General features: G+C 35.5%; 3 protein-coding genes across 5 annotated transcripts in view; 1 reads left to right on the top strand and 2 right to left on the bottom strand.

The window, feature by feature from the left end:
• The window catches only part of LOC137396252 (transforming acidic coiled-coil-containing protein 3-like), a 41,395-nt gene extending 32,995 nt beyond the window's left edge, over positions 1 to 8,400 (bottom strand). For 2 of the 3 annotated variants that reach the window (XM_068082438.1, XM_068082441.1), the window contains exons 1-5: positions 8,306 to 8,400; positions 7,205 to 7,396; positions 3,946 to 4,196; positions 707 to 762; positions 206 to 394 (exon numbers count right to left, since the gene is read on the bottom strand). In XM_068082438.1, coding sequence (XP_067938539.1) covers positions 206 to 394; positions 707 to 762; positions 3,946 to 4,196; positions 7,205 to 7,348 — 640 coding nt within the window. In that variant the 5' untranslated portion in view covers positions 7,349 to 7,396; positions 8,306 to 8,400. The remainder of the gene's footprint in view (positions 1 to 205; positions 395 to 706; positions 763 to 3,945; positions 4,197 to 7,204; positions 7,397 to 8,305) is intronic. The other variant, XM_068082440.1, reaches the window with a different exon arrangement.
• Positions 8,401 to 8,725: 325 nt separating this feature from the next.
• On the top strand, positions 8,726 to 11,171 carry LOC137396576 (uncharacterized). The gene is made up of 4 exons (XM_068082888.1): positions 8,726 to 8,908; positions 9,250 to 9,310; positions 9,738 to 9,841; positions 10,654 to 11,171. The coding sequence occupies exons 1-4, from the start codon at positions 8,753 to 8,755 to the stop codon at positions 10,792 to 10,794; spliced, it is 462 nt and encodes a 153-aa protein (XP_067938989.1). The 5' UTR covers positions 8,726 to 8,752; the 3' UTR covers positions 10,795 to 11,171.
• Positions 11,172 to 11,453: 282 nt separating this feature from the next.
• On the bottom strand, positions 11,454 to 21,783 carry LOC137396558 (uncharacterized). Its single transcript, XM_068082871.1, has 8 exons — positions 21,598 to 21,783; positions 19,162 to 19,280; positions 18,652 to 18,802; positions 16,782 to 16,906; positions 15,916 to 16,072; positions 14,304 to 14,364; positions 12,964 to 13,057; positions 11,454 to 12,231 (listed from the first exon to the last, which is right to left on the bottom strand). The coding sequence occupies exons 1-8, from the start codon at positions 21,722 to 21,724 to the stop codon at positions 12,097 to 12,099; spliced, it is 969 nt and encodes a 322-aa protein (XP_067938972.1). The 5' UTR covers positions 21,725 to 21,783; the 3' UTR covers positions 11,454 to 12,096.
• Between the last annotated feature and the right edge of the window lie 2,402 nt (positions 21,784 to 24,185).

The raw sequence follows: 24,185 nt of genomic DNA, 5'->3' as shown, positions 1-24,185 counted from the left end.
CGAATACTTAGACTATTACTAATAATTTGACTAAAATAGGAAAGGGCAACAAATTATACTGAAACCACCATCAATCACCAGTGAATCTCAAATTAAAACTGTCCGAGTTGGAAACGACTAAAATTAAGCCAAAAATGCATCCATCAGCGATCGACTTCCTTGGTCAATCGCTGTCTATATTACTGGGGGCAGCGGTATAACCTACCGGCACTGACAAATGTCAAGTCTCCTGCCTCGACTCTGTTATACTCCTCAACGCTACAATCACTACTCCTTTCAGTCTGCACACGTGCTATGGGACTGGCAGATGCCAAAGGGTCAAAATTGATTATGTCAGGCACAGGTTGAGCAGCGGGTAACTTTTCTATGAGCGTATCAAGGATCTGAGTGGAATCTATAATAGATACAATAGATAAATAATCTAATCATACATAATCTATAACAGAGCATGGCTGGTGATAACAAGAGAGTTTATCAGAGAAAAGTGCAGACTTGCAGATCAACCAAGAGATTGTCACAAAAAGGGCTCGAGACAACAGCTAATGCTGCATATTGTTGCTCTAGAAAAAAGACACGCTAATCTATATAACTAACCATCATCGAGGATACAGTGCTTCTACCAACTCAAATGAAAAAAGACAAAAATTTTACACCTCTATAAAACCTTGAGATGCATAAACATTAATGTACATAATTTCAATCTTACCAGCGGCTAAAGAAGGGCCGTTGTCGACAGCTTCCTCGTTTGTCTCAGGTTCTCCACTACAATTCATAATGCACAATAAATCATTTCTGTATAGTCTAACTGACAAATAAATTTAAACTTTGTAGGCCTTTTGTTTTCATGCCATCAAATCAGGCATGACATGAAGCACTACCTGATTGCTTCAAGTCATCAGAGCAATATCAATACATTCTTAACATGTTCAGAGTTATACCTAAGTTATTATTGATCCAATGTAAGGCAAAAACAGGGACAGAATTAACATATACAGTGCACCCTCAGGATACCATTACCCTGATACACCATTTTTTCACCTTACAAAGTGGAGCGTGATAACTTTTTCACCTAACCATACACATCTTACTTCACCATACGAATTCAACAAAATTTTTGCCCCAGTTCACATTTGGCAGTCGGTGTGATATTTTCCCTTCAAAACCAGTAGCAAAGTTGGAGTTGCGATCTCTTCATAGAAACAGTCCAGTGGTGAGACAACTTTTCTTAACCTGCTAACAAAATCCACTTCATTACGAAAACAGCATTGTTCGGGTTTTCTGGTCGAATTAGGTTGAAAAATGTTTTAAACAAGTCGGCTAAAAGTTATAGTGAACGCGAAAACAGAAACTGATGAGTGATAAAATTTTAGTTAAAACAAGCTGAAATTGAGTCAAATAGTTAAAAATACATTCTAAAACTTAGCTTTAAGTGTGTGTGTTTAGTAACCTAACCTTATTTGAAGTGAACTCAAAAGGTTTTGTTATACGTACATCTGTTTTGAAGGTAAGAACTTTCTATGGTACATAGTACTGCTCATAGCACATTGTAATGTTACATTTTGATGCAGATTAGAATCAATAAATTCACTAAATATAATAGTTAAATAATATACTAAATATAATATACTAAAGTTACTGTAGGTAACCATAGTTACTAAGGCTACCACACTATTCTGTTACTAATTTTTAAAATGCAAAATGTACAGCACTTACAAGTAAACAAAATCTTGGAACCAGGGGATGTTTGCATTATATAATTACTATGGTTTCTATATCCCCCACATACGATTTGTTCACCATACGATGCCAATCCTGGAACGGATCAAAATCGTATCTTGAGGGTGCACTGTATAATCACGTGACGGAGAGTCTGATGAGATGAACAGTTAGAAATGTCAATCTGTAGGAGTGTACAGTAACTGCTAGAGATAGTGAGAGATATTACTGCTATAAACATTCTGTATACATTGGAAATAAGTGATTATCAAAGGTGTTGTCTTTTTCCTCGCCGATCCTTCTGGCTATTGAAATATGCTCAGATTCTCCACAGGCAAGAAAAGGCTACTTGGTGCGTGACCGCTACACGGACAGCCACAACAAATTGGTACGTGGGAGTTCAGTAAACGACTGTCATCACCAAGCAGTTTTACTTCATACTTTCCTCTTTCAACCAGAACTAATTTAGACAGTTTACAACAATATTTGTTAAAGATAAAATAATGTTGCATGAAATGTGTGAAGACAGCAATCGTGTCAGCAGTGCAAAACACAGTAGGCCTACCGATGATTATTAGTTTAAACGATAGGACACTTGAAGAGAGTTACCATGATAAACGAACCAATGGCAAAAAGTTGTTACTGAGAGAGATTTGTCTTGATAGTTACCAGCTTCACAAGTTTGACTAATTCTTAGATTTTGCTGGAACAAATGGGCAAAAAAATCTGCAATGCAATTAGGCTTTAAACTTGAAATCTGTTTCCAAACCGGTTATAGATACAAACATTTTAAAGAGAATAACATCATTGTCACTCTTATTACCTAGATAGGAGCAAGCCCTATGGCGTGCAATGTGAGCAGGGCAAGCGCCAACAATTTGGTGGCTCCTTGTGAAAAACCAGTAGAAAATTGAAAAGCAATTTCATTCTAATGTGCAATTTTGTTTCGCCACAACTACATTTTAAGTTATTGGCGTTGATATAACCCTAACTTTGGTGAAAACCTGCTACGAACGGCAACTGCATTTGAAATGTTTCTACCAATATAACATTGAAATAATACATTAAGTAATTCATATCATGAAAACTATATCCTTTTATGGATACTTACGCAGTATTAAACATGAATTTTACCATTAAACTTAGATGGAGCGATCAAACCTTTAACCCGTTTAAAGTTAATGAACAAATAATTAACATAAAACAATAACAATGAATACTTCATCGAAGATTCGCTCATCTGACCATAAATTTAAGCGTAAATACGATTTTAATGCGTTCCGATGTTGGCATCGTAAGGCGAATATGTTGTATAGAGGGGTATAGAAGCCCATGGTAATTATCTAATGTAAACACCCTCTGGTAAAAATCATGAAAATTTATATATGTAATGTACATATTAAAAATTAGTGACAGAATAGTATGTTAACCTTAGTAACTTTAGTTACCTACAGTAGCTTTAGTGTATTTAGTGGTTATGAACTGCAATATAATGTAACATCATGTAGTACAGTACGTACCATAGGGAGTTCTTACCTTTGAGACAGACATATAACATAAGCGTTGAATTCAGCTCAAATGAATTTAGCTTACTAAACACATACTTTCCGCTAAGTTTTAGTATGTATTTTACTAAATTAAACTTCATCGTTGTCATTGGCTAAAATTTGATCTCCTATCTGTTTCTGGTTTTCAATATAATTTATAACAAATAACACTGAAATGAGAGAAAGAGAGAACAAGCATTTCAGGTGTTTTGAACTTTTGAGAGGGATTTCAGTGAATAGAAAATCGGCACCTTCATTATGTCTACATAATCAGCACACTAACTGCCAAATTTCAATTGCGAAAAAAGTGTCGTACGGCTAAAAAAGTGTCGTATGGTGGAGACGGAAAAACATCGTGTTCCACATTGAAGGCCAAAAAATCGTATAACAGCGACATCGTAGCCAAGGGAGCACGGTACTATTTTTGTGGCTCATCGAAAATCTAACATTTGGGGCGCTGTGCAGCAGTCCTTGGGTATGGGTATCGCATGGGTTAAATGTTTCTATGAATCCCTTTGAGATTACCTGTTCTTATATTATATTTATGACAGTGTCAATCAACTCGAATGTTTAAGGAAACTCCGATTGCCATCTGCTATTAGGTAAGATGAGCCCCCTAAATTTACTCCGACAGACGTCTAAGATGAACAGTAAAGGTTTTGTAATAAAACATAGAGCTAACCTTGCAGTAATCCGTTCTATAATGGAGTCCAAAATTCCAACAGCGACCTTCTTGTTCTCCTCGTGGTCAAGAGAGGTGATAACTATATTCCTGTCAGTCCACCGTTCTTTCTCGTCCAACTCACGAATTATATCGAACTGGTCAGTTTCTGGTTCGCTTTTTAATTCACTAACTACTGCTTTGATTTCAATTGCAGGAGTGAAATTCACCTCAGCAGTGGACAGAGCCTTCACCACTAAAGGAATAGGCTGCTGTAACAAAAAGCATTTCACTGCTATTCACAGGCCAAAGTTCAAAATTAAAAGACATACTTTCGAAGGCGCCAGTTCTAGTAAAATTTTACAATTCAAGAGTCAAATCTTCTATCAGAAAAAACCAAGCAAAGGTAATCAACCAACAATGGGTATATAATCAACTGCAACCATGCAAAATTTGTGAAATACCAAGCAGGGAATAATTTATCTCAAATATTTCACCCAAAAGACTCACAATCTTACCTCCATTAGACAAAGAGCTGCACTAGCAGCAAGCCTGTGATAGAAGAAGAGAGACTAACACAAATATGTAAGGCTGAAGTATGCTTCATCATTATCATATCAACCAAATGAATTAGCTATTAGAAGATTAACACAGGCATCCAATGTAGGAAGGCGCCCAACCTAGATTCATCCGATTCAGAGTGACCTACTGGAAGAAACCTTCCAAAGTTCTAAGACTGTTGAAAACATTCTACCACACAACGCAAGGCTAAATAAAAAATAACAAATGATAAATAAGTGAGTTGGATGCATAAACTAATGTATTTTAAACTAATATAATATTGCTCCACCTCTACTGTCAACAAATCTAAATTAAACAGTATCCACCTTCATTCAGCTTCTAATAACATATCAACTGAGCTAATATTTTACACCATATTTGCAATGAATAAAGAGCTCAATCCTCATTCCACTAACCAATGACCCTATTCTCTTTAAAACTATCACAAACAAAGCCTGCTACCTGATGACTTATTAGGATTGGCCAGAAATTCCACAAGTCACACAGACAGGATGTTAAGCATGACAAAAACCTTCGTGAGGCCAAACAAGTTATAAAGCTGGTCAAAAATTTTCCTGAAGCACGCAAAAACGAGTCGTTAGGCCTGGCGAGAAACCGAGTTACATAGACAGCTGACAGCCACCAATGTATGAAGAGGCATTCCCTGATTAACGCCTAACTAACTTGTACACTACATATAGATAAAACCGACTCATTTATGATCGACTGAAATGGTTGATTATTACGAGCTCAATTCCATTTTATTCATTTCCAACCCAAGCTAGTTGCATCCCAAAAATAATCTACGCAGGGTAATAGTATATACAGTCATACTTCAACTTACGAGCTTAATGCGTTCCGAGACTGAGCTCGTATGTCAATTTACTTGCATGTTGGTGCAATTTATTTATATATGGAACAATTAAATATATATTGATTGGTTTCCATACTCTAAAGCAAATAAAACACTCAAAACAAGATATTGTAACAGAAAGAACATGTTGGTTACGGTCCTTACGTACTACATGCTTTCAAAAAGCAACAAATAAAAAATAATGCAAGGAAATGTGATTAATTAAAATGTAAAATTAAATACATAGCATAGCAGTTAACACTCGCCTTTGCCAGGGAGGGAGATATAAGTTATCTATCCTTCGTTACAACATTTGACTTTGATAAATTTGGATTTTATCAAAGTGTTAAAAGACAAACTTAGAATCAAACCTAAAAGCAAACTTTCATTTTCAACTAAACATAATTAAAATTTCTTCGGCGTTCATAGTTTGAAGTTTCTCGCTGGTTAGCGAGAAATTTTTCCTTTTTTTTCGCTTTCACGACTAGCCAGCCGTTTTAAGATAAACCTATCTAAGGATATTTGCCTTTGTTGCCCTTGCAACATGTTGCGATTAGGACGAACACAGGTGTCGTCACAAATGGTTAAAGCATGACCACTAGCCAGCTTGTCCGAATGTCTAATAAACAGTTTAGATAGATAGCGCCGGTCTTTTCACATAGCATCGTTTCAGTTACGCTGTCACCGACCAATTGTTTGTCCAATGCCACCAGCGATCGTGAAGATCGCTGCACCGCTTAGAAACTATGGTTAGTCCTTTTGCGAACTAAATGCCCTGAATATAATCCTTCTGTTTGATAATTATGAATGTATTTCTGTCATATTGCCGAGCTAGCTCAATCATGCATACACATTTCGCATATTTTTCAATATTTTTTCGTTTAATATCAATTGTTATCATTTGCTTTTTCTTTGTATTATCTTTCATTTTACTGGCAAACTTTTGGTCTACGCACAGTACGTTTAATTCACATAATTCTGCACAGAAAATCGTGCACAAAAAAAACACGGTACAACAGTATAACCTGAGCAGTTGAAAAATACAAAGTGATGCTGTTCTCATAAAAACCTTCGGCATACTTGGCAGCTGACTCAAGTGCTCGTATCTCAAACATGGCTCGTATGTTAGTGCTAAAACTTGCTTGAAAGCTGGCTCGTATCTCAAGTTTCTTGTACGTTGGAGCACTCGTAAGTTGAAGTATTACTGTATAAAGATACTCCTGTACGCGGTTTTCTTTCCCAATTGTGGCAAGAGAAAACAACAGTTTAAAGGCTAACCATGAGATTATCATTTTTAAAATCAAATTTGAGAATTTGCACCGACTTGACGCTTTAAGTTATAAGGAATTTCTAATGAAGTACAAAGCAAAAGCATTACATAAAGTATTTATATTAATTGGAATTTAGGTCTATCGTCTACAAAAACTGTAAACATTTGGTTTTTCCAATACACAAGAGGAGCATACACGATATTGGCCTAATGTACAAGGTTACACATGGTGTTCGACTTGTGTACAAAAACTTTGTTCATGGTGTTCGTATGATATGAAAGAACTGTAAATTTTGTTTGTCCAATGCACAAAAACCGATCACTGAGCAGTCAAAGTTGTGGCGGATCAATGTCTCATCGTTGTTGAAGCGCAAAACATTTCTATATTTGCAGCAAACACACCGAATAACTGCATGTGATGGAATTATACTTGTTGATCGTACAAATGCTAAAAAATTTACTAAACATTACGTGACTTGGTTTATTGATGAAGGTTTTCATTGTGCAAATAATCTCACTAGCCAAAATTTACATCAACAAATATGCTAACAGTTGACGAAATAATATGTAGGCCTACCTAATAGTTTAGTTCGTACCTTAACAGAAGAGTGAACAGGTGTACAGTTTGCTTGAATCTCTCCAAGCACGGTACGGTTAAATTTAGGTTGTGAATCAGTAGCTGAAGAAAGACTCAAGGCACCAAGGTTTTCTAGCAGACTCTCAAGGGCATCATCAGACATAGCTCTTCCAAAAAAATCGTCTCAGCTTTTTACATTCAATCGAAAATGCTGAAAGATTATAAACACACAATCGATCTCGTTCAAGCAAAATTCTTTTGTAATAAGCTATAGAGTGAAAATCATAGATAAATTAGAACTTACTACAGCCTCTTATTTAAACATTAAGTAGCCTCCACCTCATGTACAAAATACAATTTGATCTAGCAACAATAAGCATAAAAAGTATTTAAAACAAGGAGTGAACTTTAAGTCAAATCACGGATCCAATAGAAAAATCTGCGGCAGATCTAACATGGTCTGCTAAAATTAGTAGTAATAAATAAAGCTTAAAACCATGAAGTAGGAGTACTCGATTACTCAACGTGATAAATTCATAATTTTTTATATACAGTATGTTCAATGATGGTTTTTTCTTATAAAGAGAGTGCAATATTATGGTTGTTTTGAGATCAATAATGAGCCTGCCAAGATCGCACAATAAAACTTTACAGCTTTGATTCATAAGATGATATTTCATATTTACTGGTAAACTGGTCTACTGTGACTGACTCGAGATAAACAGAGAACCTAATGGGTTCTTTTAAAACCAATAATGAATAAAACTGAGGTCGTCAAAGAAATGTATAGGCTACAGCGGAAATGCAAGGTCCCTAACTTCACAAAGCAGTAGAATGTTGTCATTCTTAGCAAACATTAAAATTGCTTTCAGACGCGTGTGCTATAATCAATAGCAAAGCCATGTCCAATATCCTTTCTACAAAAAGTTCGTAAAACGAGACGTATCAAAATGCAACAACTGATTGAATTGAAAGATCTTTTTAAACTTTTACTCAAGTAGTTTCCGCGAAGGAGATTGCGTATGTACATCTACATTACAATTTATCGCATCAAGATACAAATCTACCACCCAGCAAGCGGTTTATTCTGCATATGATAGGTTCGATAAAGTACACATACCATATAAATTAACCTACATTAACAATAATACAAGCGCAAAGATTTAATGACACAAATCTGGATGGCGATGCTATTACAGTTAATTTTAAAAAGTGAGTTCGGGAAATCGTCGAACCGAAATAAGTTACCTTTCGACAAAATGTTTTCTATCGAACGACCATTTTGCTCTGATATTGTTGATAAATTCTCTTTTTAAACTTCTAGTAGTTACCGTATACAAATTTTTATTGAATATTTTAATATTAATTACAAACACTTTTTTGCTAAATAAAAACTTAGAAAAAAATTTAAATAAAGATTTAGGATTGCAGGCAACGTCGTAATTATTTTACGACGTTTGATTGGTTTTATTTTATCATAGAGCTATCTCTTTTGAGAGATTATCATAAGTAAAGTTCATTGCATTATTTGGCTGCCAAGGTCGAATATTTTCCCAGACGTGTCAGTATGGCGTTTCGTTACCTTAATTTCTTTGCTCTTTTGCTCACAAGCGGCATAATTTACAGTAGCCAATCATACACATTAAGAAAAGTATCTATAGATTTAACAAAACCTTTCAAGACGTTTACTGCAAAAGAACTGGCCAGCTATGATGGCTCCAAGGTAATTTACGTCGTAGACTATGCTAACGGCTAATGTGGCATAAACCTAATACTGTAGTTTATTGAATTTTATATTTTATTATAATTATATTAATGCGGTTTCTTACGCAATTAAAATTAACAGTTTTAACGAACATAAGAAAACCACCCTTCGTCACTGAAGGCTATCGGTAAAAAGAAATATGAATGGTGGACGCCAACAGGTTTTTGACACATACGGTTATTCTTTTTAGTTTTGCTTTTCATCTCATGTCATCTAGTTCTATTACTTTACAACGTATTAGCTAGTACATTGCAAATCAGTTACTGTGTCCGCTTCTATAGCATATTACATAATTTTAGGAAGGGAAACCGATTTACATGGCAGTGAAAGGTGTCGTTTTTGATGTCACATCTGGAAAAGGTCTGTAGATTCTTATTAATTGTTCCTCTAATGTTGTTTTAATATATCTTTAACGTCGAACTCCGTTTTCTTATGAGCCTGTGTTGACAAGAAAGTTCAATTACTTAAAAGCGCTCTTAGAAACAGTTAGGTTCTAAACTTTATGAAGCTGCTTAAACTAGGATTCTCGATATAGGATTTGATCTTACAATTTTGTTAAATTTGCCGATAATTGTGTAGCTATACTTATATATATTTGTATGTAGATGCACAGTTATGATCTTATGATATCTCAAGGTGATAAATGAACAACTCATCTGTTTGTACAAGTTTCATTAGTAACTAATTTTGATAGCATTTGATGATACCCAGAGTGAGCTAATGTGTCTTCATTTACTGACGTTGATATTTGTCTAGCAGTTTGTCCGTCAATTTGAATATATTTTAGATTTTTATGGAAAAGGAGCTTCTTATAATGCCCTTGTTGGTCGAGATGCATCGCGAGCTGTTGCCATCATGTCTCTAGATGAGAAGGATCTCACTAGTGATTTGGTATGTCCATAAATACAAAAGATTGTTTTCAGGATGAGCTATCTTTCTCTTGATCTATCTTTGTCGGGACTGTGTTTTTCTAGAGACTGCTCTGAACCTCATTGAAGCAGCCTTCGGAGCATATTCGATGTCTCTTCTTTTAATACCATTTACTAAGGTTGGATAGTGGACGGCTTGCAAAGCCTTTTCATAACTAGGCTCAATGAAATGGAGTTTAAAAACGTTGACCATTCATTTCAGGGTCTATTTATTTTCATAGTAGTAATCATTATTCCACCTACTATACAGTCAAGCCTCGACTTGTCAATATACGAAGAAATGAAAGAATCAACATGAAAAAATTTCTAAATTATATCAAAATTTCCAAAGCATTAGTTTTGTAATAAAAGTAAAAACGCTGGTAGAACTAAAACATTAAAATAAAAAAGATATCGATTACAATTAAGCTCGAAGGTGTCACTCATTGTATTGCCGAACCTAAATGTCGCTAAGCTCACTTTTACTACTTGTTTTAAGATAAGGTTAAATAATATAAGATAAGGAAAATGTTAAAAAACTTTACCGCTTATCTTTTGATTCATTAACTTTTTAACTGTTTTGTAAAACTGTTAATGTAAAAGTATTTATTATTTATTTTGTGTTCTAGAATAAATAGAACAAAATACTATGTATTCTTCTAAAATATATGCATATGATGGTTTTGGCATGCAACGTAAATATGCTTTTGTTGTTGAGGTTTTACTGTACCTACAAGTACATAGATTTAATAACTGCTCTACCAACAGTGCTCATAAAGTACTACTCCGTTGTAGACTGGGCTCACTGATGATCAACTCAAGGCTCTGGATGACATATTTGAAAAGACATACTCAACTAAGTACAAAACAGTGGGTTACACTAAGGAGCTCGTAAATGAAGTGAAGAAGAGGGAAAAGGCTGGTGATGAGCTCTAAAAATGTATTTACTGCGCTCACTGCATCAATAGTTTCTACACTGTAAGTGGAGTCGTCTGCTTGAGCAAGTGATACAGGCGGCTGTGGCTTGTGGAGAAATTCATTTCAGTTGATTATTCTGCTGACAATTATGATAAACCTGTCATATTTTAGGTGCTCTCTTATTTTAAGTCATTCCATTCAATTATAATATTTTGGCATTTTAAGGCTAGAAAATAATTTTTTCAATATATGTATGCAATTGTTCATCTCAGATTTTTTATGTTTTTTACATGTGCTTCTTAAAGTCATGTAAAATGAGCTAAATTTCAAATAGCCCCTATCATTGTTACATCTCCCATTTTAGACCTAAAATACACAGACCTTGGTCTTCAACATCTAATAGCTTCTTTGTAATTACAAAAAATGTTGTTAAATAGCGACTTAAGGTAACAGTATGGGCACTGTAGATGAGCGACTGCATTTCCTCTAACCATTCCTCAGCTCCTGTATAATAAGATAGGTGTTGCTGTTGGATTATACAGTTTAAAATACATGAGGAACTGAAACACAGAAAAAAAAATCACCATCACGGACTAAAAATGACAAGAACCTGTAATATAGCGTGAGCTCTTTATTTTGTCAACTATAATAAAAACTGCTCGCTTGTGATTGGTTAATTGAGTTGCATATATTTTTATTTATCAAAATCAGCTCACAAATATAAGATTGCAACTGTTAATGGTGAAACAATAATTAGCCAAAATAGTTCCATAGAAATGTCACAGAGAAACATTAAATAAAGTGGGTGATGATATTGGTAAGTAACTTACTCAACTTACAGCTGAGTAAGTTGTATTTGACATGATTGAGCATCGTAAGTGTGACCCAGTAAACACGCATGCAAAGTGCCAATAGCGGTTGCAAGGAAGTGTCGCATCATAACATAATCACCTGGCGATAAATGGTATTAGACAGAGATTGATACTCTTGATAAATTTACTAGACGGAAAGGGAAATCAGAAATGAGCACTATTCCAGTGACTTCAATTTATTAGTTCTAAACAAAACTGCATCACTCTTTACAAAGTGGTTGGCACTATGGAGACAGTCATACATACAGCAGCTTATGGTTTCATTTCTCCTGTACCCTCAACTATATAAAAACTGCAAAAATATTGCTTTGTTTATAGAAATATTCATCGTATACCATAAATATATTTTTGCAGAGCTATTATGTACTATGAATCAGCTGAGCCAGAATGTACAATTGTGTAGTCCCCATTCAACTGCATGCACACCATGGCATGCATGTGTCACTAGCTACTCCACAATATACATATGAATTCTGTGCAGCGTATCCAGACTCAGAGCACCTTTTGAAGGGTTTGACAGGAGGTAGTGATTGATGTCTTCCTCAATGCTGCGAGGCTTAAGGAAAGACAAGTCATACTCCATCTATAATAAAGCGCCTGAGCTTTAGAGCCATGAGAGTTATCCCTCCTTGTCTCACACACTATTTCTATGAGCATTCATCAATAGCCAAAATCTTGTTACTTATTCAAGTTAGGTATTAAATTACTAAATTGAGTGGTGTGGAGGTAATTTCTGATATTAAAATGATCTTAATTAAAAACAAATGGAAACATTGATATTTGTAGAATGAATATTTTTGAAATCCTGTCCTTTTGATGGAAATTGGTCCTTATGATGGATATTGGATGCATCCTCTGCTCCAATTGCAATGAAGCCTTCAGCATTTAAATCCACACTTTTAAACACGTAAAAGTTTCTTTAATGGTGTAGACAACTGATGGTAAATAACTCGCCTCTGTCAATAGTTTAAATTATTCAACGCAATAAGTAGTCGATTGAACAAACAGCAAGTCTTATAATTGTCTCCCCTGCTCTGTGACTCCGTAACTCCTTAATCAGACAAAACGGAAGGGCTAAAACATGGGTAGTTCACAATCATAAATAATGATTTTGGGAAAACAGTTATTATATTATCAGCTTCTTAATCGTATTCACCGCATCTTCAACGGTTATTAGACGCAGCTCAATAATGATCGACCATTTTATCCCTTCCAGACAAGCAGACAAACAGCCCAGCAATGATTTGGTCTGCTTGCCCACTCTGGCCATCATGCAAAAAGTGGCTGTTTAATACCAGAGCAGCATCAATCCTACCGAAATGCTAGAAAGTGATTGTTGAACTGCAGGCACAGTGATGAGGACAGCACCGGGTTTTTCTCGAATCTTTTCCAGGCAGAACCTCCACAACCTAGAAATGAAAGAAAGCTGTTTCATAAATGATTAATTTATATATTTGTATGTAGCATAAGCTTCAGGACTAAAATGCTTTTAGATGCTGCAAACAGCTGTTATTAAAGTTTTTAAACACTGATAATTCAAACAATAGGCATAGCATTTAAAACAGGACACTTACAATTAACTAAAGGGAGACGACAACTCCTTAGTTTTTTTGAAAAGGCGATCAGGTGTCCATCATGTGAATAGTTTTTGTAACTCATTAAAAATTTATTCAGGCAATTAAAACTTGAAAACTATTGTTATAATTATTGTTATACTGACAAAGTTCATTTGCAACTTAATTAGGGCACAAAACTTGGTGACTTATAAAGAACTTAAAAGCAATGATAAGTCATAAATGTGACCAACAATAAGTTAGGCCTCCACAGATGTGTAAATAACACAGAGCTCGAATACATGTGAATAACAATGGCTTAGTTTAAACCAGGGGTTCTTAACCTTTTTCAGTGTATTTCCCACTTTGACAAACCACAATTCGAGATTTGCCCCTCTCTAGCAGCGGAAAATTGTGGTACTTTTGCCACTCTCAGATTGCAGGAGGAGGCTTTTCAGATAGCATTTTGCCATACAGTCAAAATGAATCAATTATTAATTGAACTGTGATAGAAATCATATTTTATGGATAGTTTGTAATGATAGGCTATACTTTTTATTTATGGAAAAATAAAGTTCAAGATAAACACAACAATAGAGTAATTTAATTATAATAAAACCAGCACAGTACAAAGTTAGCGGTCATGAACGCTTAGTGGGCCCTCTGCTGCTGTTTATTTTTACTAGCTCTGGTATGTTTGGTGTATGCTTGTGTGATGCCTCAGTAGTATGGCAGTGATGCATAGCTGATGCAATGCAGACTAATTATCCAATAAGTTGCTTGATACATCTCGAGGCTTGTTTTCTGTATTAATACAGTTGTACTCACAATAAAAGCATGTATCTGCACAATGTATGTGGTGAAAATACAGTACCACAGCTATATCCTTGAAATGCGCGTAATCAATATTCTCAATCTGAAGCTTGAGAATTTCCCACTTCAAATCCTCAAATTTCCCACTGGTGGGAAATTTCCCACTGGTTAAGAACCCCTGGTTTAAACAGTTTCAAATTAGTTAAAAGAGAGAACAACTCCTATCTAAACTGTAAAGCTGCTGGAACTCTCTCATGATTGGTTATGTTCAAACCTATGTATAAATTACCTGGTCTGTTGTTCAGTGTTGCAGAAGAACTCAAAGACATTATTCATAATAACCACATCAGCTGTAAGCAAACACCATCACTCATTATTCTTACACAGACATGCCAATACCTACCAGCATTAGAAATGCAGACCTATAGACTTGCTCGTGATCCTTTGTAAACGAGTGTAGATGAAATAACAAATTTATAAAAAAAGTTTGGTATAAATCATTATGAGTGGACAAAGCAGACTGCAGCTAATTCATCCTTAACATCAGTCTTCTATAGTATGTCCGTCACAAATGAGCTGAGAATTATTTTGACATAAGTTGGTAACCTAACTGAAGATTCCATGTTAGCATTCACAGAGAAAGGTCTGCCCACATATGGTCCAAAATTTAAAGCAAAGTACTTTTAGTCATCCTTGATTGGAACTTTTTTTAAATAGTTTAACCATAGAATCAACATGCAGGCGATACTAATGGCTCAAAGCAAATGCTCTCGTGATAGAAAAAAATATTGTAGCTGCTGTCACTCTGTTGTCAGCCTGTCCAAGTCATACAAACTAAATCTAAAATTATCTGTCACAAACTACCTCTACAGTATATAGACTCACACTAGCCAATAAATAGTATTGTTATACACTATGTTTCCCGGTGCGGGTGATGCGAATTAGGAGTTGTGCACCCTTTGAGTTACCGTGCGATAATCGTTTCAATGGACATTCGAGTGTTGCGGACTCTTAGTTAAAAAACATAAAAAATTCTACTCCAGAGGTCATAGCAAGAGTTCATAGCATCACACTTCTGTCTCACTTAGCAGCACACTTTCAAATTAGGAACGACTGAAGTAGGGAAAATGTTTAAAATGGAATAGCTTGCATAGCATTTTATTGCGCATCATTCACAAGTGCCAGATGGCTGGCTGGTAAGCGAATCGAATTTCATAGCCTAATGTTATCTGTTAAGATAGTTACTGAAAAGTACACTGTTGAAAATCATTAATGAAAGCTCCATGTGCACATTAGCTTTGCTAATCAAGGTGCAGAGCACAGCTGGTGTGCAGGGTGTGACACACATGGATAAAAAATCACTGCAATTCGAAGGAAAAAATACAGCCCAACAATGCGCATACTGCTCCAGTCCCAATCCAGTTTGCAGCAGATCTTTCCTTCTTAAAACTTGATCGCTATAGCTGTACATACAGATGGACATACAGATGGACATACAGATGGACATACAGATGGACATACAGATAGACAGACGGATAAACATTGAGATTCATATATATAGATTCACCTTATTAATTGAATGGTCCTCATACCTATAGCATTGGAATCCACATACACATGTGTAGACAAGATTAGAAAAAACTTTGTGAAAATAAACTGTGTTAAAAAATATTTAAAGTAAATGTAAAGAAACAATGAAGCACTCGCAACTTCGAGACTGTCCTAAATAGATGTCGTTCCGGCGTGTTCCAGACATTGCACTTTTTACATAGCTCTTACCAATCTGGCTCGCCCAATCAAATTATGTAACGACAGTCCAAAACAAGTCTGCAGATTTCGCTAACATATTCAAAAACAAAATTATATCTGGGAAGATAGAATTTAATGTGACAGAAACCTACCTTGTTGTATATAGTCAGCGCAGTGTAGAATGTCATCATTAATTATCGTTATGCTCTCCTCCAAGCTGTACTTGTCCACCAGACGTCTGCTCAAGTTAGCAAAGTCAGTGCTTATTTCTATGCCTATGCATCTTTTCACGGAGCCAAACAAGGTTGCCTGCAATTTTAGTAGAAACAAGAAAAACGGAAAGGTGTCAATGAGTACACGCAAGAAAATCTTATGCACATGTGTGCAGCTGGTTGTGACAGATACAACCACATGAAAATCAGAAGCGAAGCTGGTTGGTTTACTACAAAATTTGATATAAAAACTGTGTATTGTGAGTACAAATAGTGTTCAAAGAGCGCCTCTAATCATGACATGAGAGGTAGCCTTAGCGCATTCATTAGACTACCTTCCTTATCAGAGTTTGAAAATATAATTAACAATTTGATAAGTAACTAATGCTATAAATCCTCATTAAAAACAATAAAATGTATCCATAATTATGACCTTTTATTGCAAACCTTTTTAAAAATTATTTCGATAGGGAAATTGTTGAACACATCCTTTACATAAACCAGTCAGCACCCGCCAATAAGATTTTTTCCCATTTCTATTGTCTCACTTTTAGAAAGCTTTAGTCAGCATGCAACTTGCTTAGAACCCTACTGGTTGGCCCATGCCAATATTCTCTGTAACAATTCTCTAGAATCATTCTCTGCAACTATGGCAATTATAGAAGGGTTGAAATATAAGAACTAAAAGTAACAACTAATGAATAATTAATACTAATATAATATATTAGATGAGATATGGAAAATATCAAAACTCCAACAATTGACTACCGAAAGGACCTTGACAATAATCCTAGCCCAAAACTCACCCCATAAAGAAGTGCACCAGTCCTTGAGCCTATATCGAGCAGCACAGGAAGGCTTGAACCACCAGGAAGAAGGTGAGTGCATATGAACTTGACTTGCTCCACAGAGAATGAGTGGCTAATGAAATCTAAAAAGAAAGGTTTTATGGAACAGAAATCTTGTGGGTCCACCTATTATTTGATGGGTCCACCTATTATCTGATGGGTCCACCTATTATCTGATGGGTCCACCTATTATTTGGTGGGTCCACCTATTATCTGATGGGTCCACCTATTATCTGATGGGTCCACCTATTATTTGGTGGGTCCACCTATTATCTGATGGGTCCACCTATTATTTGGTGGGTCCACCTATTATTTGATGGGTTCACCTATTTCACAGATGAAATGAAGGGTACGAGTTGTAACATGAGGCATTTAAACACACCGGTTAACCAGAGATAGAGGAATGTCTGTGAAATAAATAAACATTCGCTAGCAAAATTTAACCTCTACACGATGCTTTGAAAATCAACTGAACAAACTCAGCCATTATTATAACCATAATGATACTAAACTCTTCTATCTCACATGGTTCACCTGTAAAAGCACGGGCACACGTAACAAATTTTTTGTTCATTCTGACCGAAATCACGAAATGAATGAAAAACACAGAATAATTTGGCCGAAATTCACAGAATTGTCTGAACTGTGCATGTAAGAGATGTCAACAGGCCTGAACCAGTATTCATTGAAGTTGTCTGACCTTTGATTGAGATACCATGTAAATACAAGCCTAACACATTTATTATCTTATTAGGCTCACTTGATAGCCTCATGCCAACAGTTTAGTTACTGGTAAAAGTGAGCAGAAGCATAGCTATTCCATCTTTTGTTTAAAACCTCTGACATAAGTTAGAATGCAAATTTAAGGATATCAACAAGAAAATTATAACACTGCCTGTTTGTAGACATATGTAACATTGTACTGCTTTATTTTTCAGCAAAGCAGAAATGGTATGAACTTTTTTGCCAGAGCAAAAACTGTGAGCAAAAAAAAGCTATTGACACTATCTGACTTAACTGTGTCAAAAGATCTTTAAAGATACGACATGCAAACCAGGAGACATGTTTTCACAGATGTGATGCACTGCACAGCCCAAAGATTGCGCACCAAAAAACATGGCTCTGGTTCTCAAACAATCACTCTAGTGATATTTTAGTTTTAACTTTCACAAGTGACTCAAATATAGGAAAGGAGCGTGAAGGAGAGGAACATAGATGAAAGGAACAATGAAGAGTCACAACTGTTAGTAGTATATGATCCAACTACTATCTATATAAAAAAGATAAAATAATCACAAGTGAGTAAGTCTACCTAATGTCTGCAATACCCGAAATACATCCTATCCTTCGTTTTTTATGTCATCAATTTATCTGCACATGCGCTTGTTCGCGGAAACGCTGCATTATTTGTAGACAAACAAACGTCCTTCTCGTTCACTTTCGTTATTGAAAAGTATTTTTGGTGTTATTTCAAGTTTATATCGGGATTCTCTAAAAACAAGTGGTCAGCGTTGCTATACAAAATTGAGAACAACAGCGTCGTTCGCAAAAATTAATTGCAGAATTGTGTTTTCAATAGTAAAAGTTGTCTACAAAGATAGCGGACCACAATAATTCACAGTCCCGCACTCAAAGAATGACGCCACGAAAAAATAAAAGATTTGTGAGCAAACCTCGTGAGCAATCCTTCAAGAAACAAAAATCCTTGGTGCTATGTGGCTACTGCAAGATTAATGCATACTAATTAACATAAAATATCCTCTTTCTCCATATCTATATGTCATCAAATGTACAAAAACAACGATGCTGCGCAAGGCGATGTCACTACCTATATCATCAATGTCTTTGCTGCCACAGGTTCGACAGTATGACTGAGCAAATTTCCCGTCAGCGCATGCAAGATTCAGGTCATCTTCATCATAGACAAAAGAATCGACGTGTTGCACAGCCCTGATATCCCCTGCACAAACTTCTGAGGCCTAAAATAGATTAGATGGTGGCAGATCAGTGATTCATGTATCAACAACACACGGAAAATGATGAGACAACGCATTATGTTTATACCTCTGAAAATACAATAATATAATTATAATTTTAATTAAAACTAAACTGTATTATAAAAATATCACATTATTAGCAGCTCATTGTGATTACTAATCTAGAAACACACAGAGTTGTAACTAGATGTTGTAAGTGCACACTAGTTATAACTCCGCATGTTGCTAGATGTTTCTAGATGCAAACTACTAGTTCAATGACTTCAACAGTTCGATTTAATGGCTGTTCACAATCAACTGAGTCAACACAATCAAATTGGTCAACTGAGACATCTGCACACCTTCGGTAATGTAATAGATTCAGAATCAAAGGTACAGTCTATAGGAAGGGAATCCTGAAGGTCCAGACGAATAGACTCCAAAATTTGTAGAGATTCCTCGCTGCATCCATTCTTTGTAACTGAAATTATTTAAAAGACTGGTTTTAATTATTAATTATTTTAAATTAATTGTTCAGGCGTTAGCTCAAAATAATTAAAGAAGTTAGCTTCAGATGCCGCATCAAACTCTGTCTAATGTGGTTGTATGTAGCACATCTCTAGCTTAACTGGCCAAAAGAGCTGCAGCATGATGTTTGTTTGCATTGGGCCACAACGATTCTGATCCGCTCACGGCTTGCAATTGGTGATAGTGCCTTGAGTCTGTATGGCTGTTTCTAGAAACTTGTTAAACCAGAATTGTTATTGTTTGCAGGCTGTTGCGTTACAGGAGTCTGTATTACCAGGTGTTTTGTTAGTATATTCCCAGTTTAAACAATAAATGTTTATAGTGCATTTCATACTCAAGTTAGATCAAGTACTAATTAAGTTGAAGCAAGTGCCTACATAAACTTGGCTGTCATAATGAACTTGAATATTGCCAAAACTGAAATGAGTAGGGAGTCTCTTTAGTAGTTTTATTGTTCACCCTGGGGAATAACAGCCCTTGTCCTAAATAGTCTGACACTTGTCCCAGGTGGTGTCGACACTTGCTGTTTGTTGTCATTGCCACAGCTACGTTTATCCTAACATCCTGTAAACTTTGCTACTAGCTTGCAATGTCTACTTCGCTGTGCATTATTGAGTTTGTTTTACAATAATCTTGTGGGCTAATTCTGTACAGACTGCCTAATTTTTTGTAAAAAAAAAAATACAGACAATCTTTTAAGAATGCGATACTTGTTTAGGTAATATAGTTTTCTGTAGAATTTTACTTGGTATGTGTTGAATTACTAGTTGCCATAGTCTCTATTGTTACTTTTTGGAAAGAAATCGAAGATATTATGATGAAGGATTTTATTTTGCTTCAAAAAATAGCGCGAATGCCAGAAACGAAAGAAGGGACTAAACACACCGGTGTTTGTAACAATTAACACATAGACATGAATATTTCTGTAAACATAAATAACATCTGTAGCACACAAAATGACATATTCCAATGTCTAGCTATGGTTTCATGAAAGAATAGAATGGAGTATAGTTGCGGGCTAAACAAATTCAAATAAGTGGGTGCACAACTCAAAAATCTATGGTTGTTTATTTTGACAGTATGGAGAGTCAACAGAGCTGTCCTTTGGAACATCCTTACTGTGTACTACTATAGCACACGCGAGCTAAAATATATATCCTTTAATGTGGACTGATACAAATAACCAATTTTATCCATAATTATTCCTGGTTTCTGTATGTGTATTCATTATATGTGTAGCCATTATCTCATCATGTGTTGAGGGCAAGGCCTGCTTTTCATTACAAACTCTCATGTACCTAGCTACTCTCTTTAATCTGGTTGAACTTGCTAAGGCCCGCCCTCTAAGATATAAATACCATGCCTGTATGGATATGTTCACTCTTGTGCACAATACAAGACATACTGCAACTTTCACTGGATCTTTCTACGAACATCAACTAGCTCGACTTCCCCTGCGTTGCGTTACACCAGCATACACATTGCACCAGCACAGACATTGCACCAGCATACACATTGCACCAGCAAACACAAGTGCATCAGCAAGCATCATCTTCAATTAACAGTTAGGCTGTTAATCTCTCAGATTGTACCAGCATCACAGTGTACCAGCAGGACAGTTACATCTCTCTGGTCATTTTCACTTGTCAAGACCAAAAGAAAGTGGTAGTTTTCCTTTACCAAAAGCAGCAACAAGTTAGAAGTTGCGGCCCCTTAGAACAGTAGGTCAGGGATCAGATAATCCCTCTTACCCTACTAACCTAAATTCACTTAACCCTTTACTTTTACACTCACTTCATCTTACTCTATTTTCAGAAGAAAAAAAACATTGAATACTCTGCAGAACACATAAACACATCCCACTACTGCCGACTCTCAAACAATATCTTTACTAGATCTTGTTACAGTACTTGTATCCATGTCCGTAAAGTCTTGAGAGTCTTACTTGATTTCTTTCTAGTATGCTTAATTAAAATTTTTAAACTGGTGTTTTTCAATAGTCATAATACACTCTAGATATTTTCATGATCAACTAAAGCAATTTTTAAGCAAGAGTTCTCTAAGGAGCGTTAGGTGGGTTCTCAGTTGGTGAGCTCAGTTAAAGGGCTCGTAGTTATCTTTCGACTATAAAAAATAGCAGCTAATTTAAACAACTGCCAGCTTTCAATTACGCAGAGAAACTAATACGAGCCTGTAGTAAGACAAGTATGCTTGATGGTATGGCTTTTTACTACCGTTTAGAATTGTTATCGTTTTCTCTATCGCCTAACCTTTGTTTGATGTTAGTATAGTTTCTACTGACTGTGAATGAATCCATTCCATAAAAGAGGCTTGGTCTTGTGCTGGTAAAACAGAAAATAAATCTTTTACTGCACTTTTTGCTGAGGCTAAATCCATTGTTGTCTATATAAGCAGTTACAAAAAATTATCACATATTTGTAAGCATTTGAGCCTTCCGCTGCACGCGTGCTGGTAGTTAACAGCTTTAGTTCTCATAAACTTGTTATAAAGATATGTAAATATTGCAAGACTGTCCGCAGATTAAAAAGACTTTGGTTATTTTGGCGAACAAACTTTAAAACGTTTTTCAAATTCAACAATTCAACGTTGTCTGCTCATGGCTAGCAAAGGTTGTTGACGTCGTTGACTATGAGTAAGCAACTCCACTTTAGCTTAGATAGATTTGATCAGGATAAATTCATGAGTGATTTGATAAGATATCATACGGTAAGTACATTTTATCTCATCAAATATAAACTTACTATTAACTCATATTTTATGTCAACTGTTGGTGCTAGAATGCAGTGAAAGCGATAGAGCTATCCCATCGCTATATTACTGTTGTGTTAATGTCCAAACTGCGACTTGCGGTATGCTATGTAGAAATATTTTACTCATGAATATCAAAGCAAAGATGTGATACATAGAATATGTTCACTATCAAAGTAGAGAGCAAGGTATAGTTTCTAAAGTGTGTATCATTTGTCTCTCTATCATATTAAGTCATTGAAATCTTGGAAGAAGTAATGTTGTTGTATGGAAATATCATGAAAACAACAAAGAATGCAGCCAGACCACAAGATAAGCATAAAATACATACAAGCAGAAAGATCAAAAGATCCAATAATTGAAAACGTCAAAAAAATTAGAAACTTCAAAACTGGAGGAATCATTCATAAAAATTGTGTCAACGCTAGCTGGAGAAACTGTCAAAAAGATGTAGAAGCAACTAAATTTACTAACAACCACTAGAAATCACCAAAAACAACTGAAAAACTAAAAAACAACAAATCTCCTTAATTCTGCACTTTCTCTGATGAACACAAAAGTCAAGGATTTTATGCGATTATGGCATTCCATCCTGCAAGATCAGCATTCTTCGGATGACATTTCCAAAGACAGTGTTCCCCAAGGACTAACTCCTACAACTCCTACTCCAACTCCTCTTTGCTCTCTGCCAGATTATTAAAAGTGTTTGCCTTCAAAACTCCACCTGTTTCTTAAAAATCAGGCTTTTCAACATCTGCCTGCGGACTATCTGATTAATAATTAAAACAATTTTGGCTTGGCTAGGCCTACTGCTAGCCTGGCAGTAAATAAGAGCGAGTTACAGTGTGTTAAGTACTAAGCTGAATGTCATGGGTCCGAGTCATGTACAAAGCGATATTTTATGAAACACTTTAATTTTTGCTTATATTACTTTTTAGTGCCACAGTTTCAAGCAAGATTACAGGATGATCAGCGTTATATAGGTATAAGTAATCAAATGCAGAATACTATTATATTTTTTTTTTTTGGTAGTCGTAAAATTATAATGCAGAATGTTACCAGTTATAAAATTAAAAAGATTGTCTACTAGTAAAGACAGCGCATGTACAGGAGCCAAGTCTACAGCTGCTAGTGAGAGGGGGGAGTAACATCAGGGGTCATCAACACTCAGTGCCCACAAAGCCAACATAAACTCAAAAACCCCTTCAAACTCCTTCTAAATATAATCCTCACTTCTTTATATTTGATTATAAACATTATTCTTATAGCTATTTTTGTACACACACATGTACTTTACCATATTATTATCCCATATTGACTACTCAGTCTCAGTATGTACATGTATATTCAAAGTAGCTTATTTATTTACAAAAATTTAATATAAGTGACTACCACTAGTGCTATAACTATGTATACCTATAATTATATATATCTATAATTATATATAAATGTTTCTAGGCTGAATGAGCTGTGCTTTTGCAAAATTTTTCAGCTACTTTTGATATTTCTGAGGATTTTTCCTACACTGCTTGAGCTTTCTCTCTTCTTTTTCAATTATGAATTTGTCTTCTCTTGATTTCTTTTGTGGTTTAGCTTTGGCATAGTTTTGTCATTTGCATAATCTTACAAATAGGCTTGAAATCTGGCTATGGTTACAACTTGCCTGGTAAGAAGCCTAGCCTGTTTTGCTCCTTTTGTGTGGAACTAGACTATGAGCCTTCTAGTCTTCTAGCCTTCTAGACTTCTGTATAAATAGTGATAGATAAACTCTGCTACATTATTATCTCTTTGAAAGGTGCTCAGGCTAATCCACTGCCCAGTCTGCCCTTTTTAGACCATCTAGTATCGGTGGAGGTTGTCATTTTTATCCATAAAACTAACCGCACAAATGAGCTACACAATTTACAAATACTGTATAGATCTACTGAGATCTTGATTTGTTAATCAAAAACAATAAGATTATGAATTTTTATAAGCTCATGATAAAAAGTTTTCTCCCGTTAGCTCCAACAGTAACATTTAAAGCTATTTAAAGCTACATTTAAACTAAAATATAAAGCTTTAAAGGATAGACACCGAGGTATATACA

This window comes from Watersipora subatra, chromosome 5, assembly GCF_963576615.1.
Source record: "Watersipora subatra chromosome 5, tzWatSuba1.1, whole genome shotgun sequence".
NCBI classification, from domain to species: domain Eukaryota; kingdom Metazoa; phylum Bryozoa; class Gymnolaemata; order Cheilostomatida; family Watersiporidae; genus Watersipora; species Watersipora subatra.
This window is presented reverse-complemented; position numbering and strand designations above follow the sequence as displayed.

Coding starts and splice junctions, on each gene's coding strand:
- LOC137396576 (XM_068082888.1), top strand. CDS start 8,753: ATGGCGTTTCGTTACCTTAATTTCTTTGCTCTTTTGCTCACAAGCGGC. Junction 8,909..9,249: donor CCAGCTATGATGGCTCCAAG/GTAATTTACGTC, acceptor ACATAATTTTAG/GAAGGGAAACCGATTTACAT. Junction 9,311..9,737: donor TGATGTCACATCTGGAAAAG/GTCTGTAGATTC, acceptor AATATATTTTAG/ATTTTTATGGAAAAGGAGCT.
- LOC137396558 (XM_068082871.1), bottom strand. CDS start 21,724: ATGGATTTAGCCTCAGCAAAAAGTGCAGTAAAAGATTTATTTTCTGTT. Junction 16,907..18,651: donor CAAAGACATTGATGATATAG/GTAGTGACATCG, acceptor CTTTCTTTTTAG/ATTTCATTAGCCACTCATTC. Junction 12,232..12,963: donor AATCACTTTCTAGCATTTCG/GTAGGATTGATG, acceptor GCTTTATTATAG/ATGGAGTATGACTTGTCTTT.